Below are 5840 nucleotides of genomic sequence, written 5' to 3' on the forward strand. Positions count from 1 at the left end.
ACACAATAAACATGGTCATTATTAATCTCAAAGCCTATCCACCAAATTCTGACCACGTGGACAAGCAATCCAGATGAAATTTATTGACAAGTTTGTTGCATGTTCAAACATCACTATAGTTTAGCCACTTAGATGTCTTTTAGCCAAATGTTTTTGTACTATTTTTAAGCTAGAATTAGAGATATTAGAACTTAGAAGTGTCACTAGAAGCATACTACACAACAAACATGGTCATTATTAATCTCTAAGCCTATCCACCAAACTCTGACCACGTGGACAAGCAATCCAGATGAAATTTATTGACAAGTTTGTTGCATGTTCAAACATCACCATAGTTTAGGGTTTAGACTTTAGATGGTATATAGATTCAATGTCTATGTTTTGAGTTCAAGTTGTATTGTCTAAGGTTCAAGGTGTAGGATTTAGGGGTTAAGGTTAAAAGTTTAGGTTTAGGTATGTGGATGATGTGTCTATATTTTTAATTCATGGTTTAGGATTTAGGGTTCAAGGTGTATGGTTTAGGGTTTAGGATTTAAGATTTAGGGTATAAGGTTTACGTTTTTGGGCTTATATGGATTTAGTGTGTATGTGGTGTTAGGATTTAATATTTAGGATATAAGGTTAACTTTTTTTTGTTTGTCAACAACTAAAGTTACTAAACTTAAAATTTAGTATGTTTATCACCAACTAAAGTTACTAAACTTAAAATTTAGTAATGAAAGTAAAAAATAAATGTTAAAGAAAAAAAATATTAGAAAAGAAAGAGAAAAGTTAGAGAGAGAGATGAGAAGGAAAAAAAAAGTAGAAAGAAAAAGTTAGTTTAGTTAAAGGGTGTAAATTGTAATTTGACATAAGAAAAGTATAGGGATAGTAGAAAGTGGGTGTAAGTGTCAATACTTTAGGAGAAAGTGGGTGTGGGTGTCATTTTCTCCCAATATTGTATAGAGTATACACACATATGATCTACTCCCCTCACCAAAATTTCTCAACAACTACATAAATCCTAACCAGACATACATATTATATCGTTCATAATGTACACGCATTAATAAACATTTTTCCTTCCGTATCTATATATTACATGGCTCACGAATTTTAATCAGATATAGAAATGACTTCTCTCAAAAGGATTTTGCAACCACTCTCACTTCTCTTATTAACTCTGCTCCTCACTTCCGTTACTTCCGGCCGTTTCCTAATCGATTTCGACCCTGTTCCGTCATCTGCCAGCACCCCATTGGACACTGACCTTTCGTTAGGTTACACCGTCCCTTTGACCAGTAACGAAATGACGTCGGATCAATCGAGAGCCGTCGTACAAACGTCCAACATAATCAGATGATAATCTCGAAGGTACAATACAACACCGTAAAATTGTGGATTAATATATACAAAATATAAATTATAGGATTGTTTATGTTACATTATAGTAAATACACATTATAGGATTGATATATAATAGGGTTTTCTTTAATTTTACACCATTAAACTAACTTTTCTACAATTTTATTCAAATAATAGTGTAGAAAGACTAGTATTTACGATCAGTTATGCAATATATATTATTTGATGATATAAAATGAATCGTCGATGGGTCAAATAAATTGATTAAACGAGATACTTAATTTGTGTTCTTTATTTGGTGAAATTTGAAAGTGGTGAAACAGGAGTTTTAGTTGAAGATTTCCAATTTCTATAGATCGGAGGTGTAAATCCGCCGACTAAATCCACCAGCTCTTGTTCGGGACCATTATGGTTAAATTTTAAATTTTTTTAAGGTGTTTTCTTTCTACAATCAATTTTCAGTTACAATTTCGACTTGATCAAAACTCAAGATTTGATATTTCTTTGTACCTCACAATTCGTGGATCTACTCCAATTGTAAGAACATAGAAATTACGAGTTTCTAAAATGACCACAATTTAAGATCAAAAGTACATCTATCAGTGAGTTTCAGCTTACAGCAAAAATGTACGAATTATTTTTGTATTTTTTTTCAAAAATGTACTGAACCAACGATATATACTCACAAAGAATCTACTTGGTAACTTCAAAATGGTGTAATTCACTGAAAATGAACTTTTAAAATTCAAAACTGTTGAAACTCTAGTTCTCTCATATGTTTTAAAAGACATGTTGGTTGTGAAAACATGGATGTGTATCTTTTAAGAGAGAGTTGGTTAAAGATGATGCCGTTGTCAACTTGCTATACACTTACTACTTACCGGTCCCCTTGACTTACCTACACGACAACAACCTTGTGATTGTGAACGACTTCACTTTACAAGTGTGGTCCGTGATTTGTTAAGTACTTAAGTGCAATGTTTGAATCACTCTAATTTTCCTTTTCTTTTTTTATAAATGAAAAAGAAAGAATAAAACAGCTAACTGTAAACACTTTACACGTGCGAATTTGTAATATCGATATTTGTAATATTTAGTAATATCGTAATACAATAGTTGACGTTAAAGAAATATAAAATCTAGTTGTACTTGGTCACACTCCACTACTAAAAAAAGGATTCAAGGAGCATTTGTTTCTGAAATGCCCCATTTTACTTAATAATGAAGAAACCCATCATTCCACTTGTATAGTAACATATACATTTCATTTTATATGATATCCTGATATCTTAGTTTGTCTATACATATTTTGTAATCTTCCTCTCACCTTATCTTCTTCAGTTAAATCAAATGTGTCTTCACTGATTAGGAAAGAGAAATGGTAAAACATTTATTCCGATCATCGTCTCCTCCTCCAACGGCGAAACAAAAGCCCCACCACACACTCGCAGACTCAGCAATGGAGGAGTACGAGATCGAAGTCCAGTCTCTAATAACCAAATGGACTTCGCCAGAGTCCACTGATCAGTTTCTCTTCTCCTCAAGTAGCCACCAAGAAGCAGAGCAGTTCGTACGGGCCGTAAAGAACTTGCATAACTCAATGCACCGTCTAGTTTCCGTTACACCGGAGTCAATAAATCTTAACCGTGGACAAGACGTGATGAAGACGGCGATGAAGCTTCTCGAATCAGAGTTCTGCCGCGTACTAAAGGAGAATAGAGAGTATCTAGATCCTGAATGCGTCACTATTCGTTCATGGAACTCATCACGGTTCAGCGTTTCTACTCCGAGTACTGTTTCTGATTCCAATGGTACCGACGAAGGTTACTTCGCCGACGAGCATAGATTCTCCGGAGGAGACCCTAACGCGATGGATGATCGAAAAACTATCGCTGAGTGTATGATTTCAACAGGACACGTCAAGGAATGCGTTAGGGTTTACAAATCCGTACGTAAATCTATTGTAGATGAGACGCTACACAGTTTGGGAGTGGAGAGGTTGACTCTACGTCAGATACAAAAACTGAACTGGGAGGTTCTTGAAACTAAGATCAAGCCATGGCTCCGGGGAGTGAAATTAGCGGTTCGGTCTCTGTTTTACGGCGAAAAGATTCTTGCTGAACACGTTTTCTCTAACTCCTCCATCTTGGAGTCCTCTTTCACTGATATCACTCAAGAAGGTGCTTTGACCTTGTTTGTTTTCCCTGAAAATGTAGGAAAATTCAAGAAACTAACGTCTGAGAAAATGTTTCGCATTCTTGATATGTACGAAACCCTAACCAATCTATCTTCAGACATCGAATCGATCTTTACCTTCGATTCAAACTCCGTCATCAAATCTCAAGTCACTGGATCCCTCACGAAGCTCAGCGAAGCCGTTAGGTCAATGATGTCAGACTTTGAAACGGCGATTGAGAAAGAATCATCCAAAAAACCAGTAAACGGCGGTGGTATACACCCGCTCACACGCTACGTTATGAATTATCTCACCTTCCTCGCTGATTACAGTGACTCCATAGCTGTGATCTTCGAGAACTGGAAGATTAGTGTATCATCTCCGTTGCCTAAAACTCTGTTTCCTTGCGGCAGAGGTTATGAAGCTAAACCGGAGGATGTGTACTCCTCTCCGGTCTCCGTACGCATGGCTTGGGTGATTCTTCTTACTCTGTGTAAAATAGACGGCAAGGCTCAGCCGTTTAAGCATATTGCTTTGTCTTATCTCTTCCTCGTTAACAACCTCAACTACGTTGTCGTTAAGGTTCGAGCTTCGAAACTGAAGCTTCTCCTCGGTGTTGAGTGGGTGGCGAGTCATGAGGCTAAGGTGAAACAGTTTATTGTAAAGTTTGAGAAGCTTGCATGGGGGAAAGTGTTGACGTCACTCCCAGAGGATCCGACGGCGGAGATGTCATCGGAGGAAGCAAGTGGTCATTTAGTGAGTTTTAACATTAAGTCTGAATTGGCGTACCGGAGACAAATTTCGTGGGTTGTACCGGATTCGAAACTCAGGGATAAGATTAAAATCGGGTTGTCTCGGAAGATTATTCCGGTTTACGCTGAGCTCTATAACCGGGTTGGTTTGTTTAAGGACAAAGAGATGTTTAGTGAGTTAATTGTTAGATATACCCCTGATGATTTGGGAAATTATCTCTCGGATCTTTACTTTGTGACCAAGGAGGCAAGGACTCAGTAAGTGTTTCATCAAAATGATGAACTCCCGTTTGGAGAACTTTTGATTTTGTGGTAATTACTTTTGTAAATTGTTATCTTTTATTTCATTTTAGAAATATTTATTTTTGCATGAAGTTTGTTGTTGTAGTGGAGTGATTGATTACTATTTTTTGTCTTTTACCCTACTTGATTAGCTGTGCCTAATCATAAAGTTGTGGTTTTTATCCACTTTTTTTTTCCTTGCAATAATGTAAAGTGGACTTTATTCGCTTTTATACCAAACAAATATTCGATTTTTGGATATGACATCCAAGATTTGTGGGGATGCATATAATCATGACTTGTGAAACAACTTGTGAAATTTTACCAAAAAATCTTTTAACACATACCTTTTCATTGCGTAATTTGATTCTCACTCTGTGATCTCTAGTGTAGTGCGTGCTTTTGCTGATGACTTTTGGCTTTTTTAGGTTCGGAAGCAGAGAACACAGGCCAATTCATATCATTGTTCTCCAAAAAATTCAGGGTATGAAATGATGCATATATTTGCCAAACGGCCAGACGATTAAGTTATGTTTGAGATTTTTCATTATGTTTCTTTGCATTTAATTACATTGTCTTTGAAGTTGTTTTCTATTTGTCAGTAATCAAAGCAGCTACTTAAATTTGATATATATATATAAACTTCGACATATATTATTAAGCTGTCCAATAAGCTTATGTTTCCTAATTTTATTTTCTTCAAACTTTTTTCCATTATGATGTATAGTTTTCTTTTTACGTTTGTTAACCAATTCAACTTTGCTTTGGTATTCACTAATTAAATCGATTTTGTTTTGTAAAAATAGTTAAGTTGCAAAAGAGTAAGATTCAGTTACTTGAGATCTATCTATCTCCCTCTGATCGTTTGAGAAGATTACTTAGTCATGTACATTAGTGTAGCTGGTTTTTGGCATGAGACTTTGGATCGCGAGAGATGACGTTGAGTTTTGGTGATGAGTGATGACAATGAAGGAAGACGTTGTGATTTTTTTTATTTCTGTTTTTTTTTTTTGTGATAGAAAGAGAACAAAAATAAATAAGAAGACAAATGAATAAAATTTTAAAAGAAAATGAGTTTGATTGTTAGATTAAAACTGATGATTGTTTAGCTCAAACATATTTAATTATGAAGTTCTCTCAAGACTCAAGACGGAGACGTTGGTGTTTTGTCGGAGTTCTAACAGGATTTGAAGGAGGATATAATTGATCATTATTGGGATGAGATTTTGGATGGCGAGATATAATGTTGAGTTTTGGTGATGACAATGAAGGAAGACGTGGTGATT

General features: G+C 35.6%; 1 protein-coding gene and 1 long non-coding RNA gene across 2 annotated transcripts; both read left to right on the top strand.

Annotated features, from left to right (window-relative positions):
• Positions 1096-1991, top strand: LOC109133429. Its single transcript, XR_002038534.1, has 2 exons — positions 1096-1353; positions 1657-1991. It is a non-coding gene; the product is annotated as an uncharacterized LOC109133429 (long non-coding RNA).
• LOC104790851 (exocyst complex component EXO70A1-like) lies at positions 2511-4813 on the top strand. Its single transcript, XM_010516643.2, has one exon. The coding sequence runs from the start codon at positions 2723-2725 to the stop codon at positions 4532-4534; it is 1812 nt and encodes a 603-aa protein (XP_010514945.1). The 5' UTR covers positions 2511-2722; the 3' UTR covers positions 4535-4813.

Source organism: Camelina sativa, chromosome 6 (genome assembly GCF_000633955.1).
Source record: "Camelina sativa cultivar DH55 chromosome 6, Cs, whole genome shotgun sequence".
In the NCBI taxonomy this organism is placed as follows: Eukaryota; Viridiplantae; Streptophyta; class Magnoliopsida; order Brassicales; family Brassicaceae; genus Camelina; species Camelina sativa.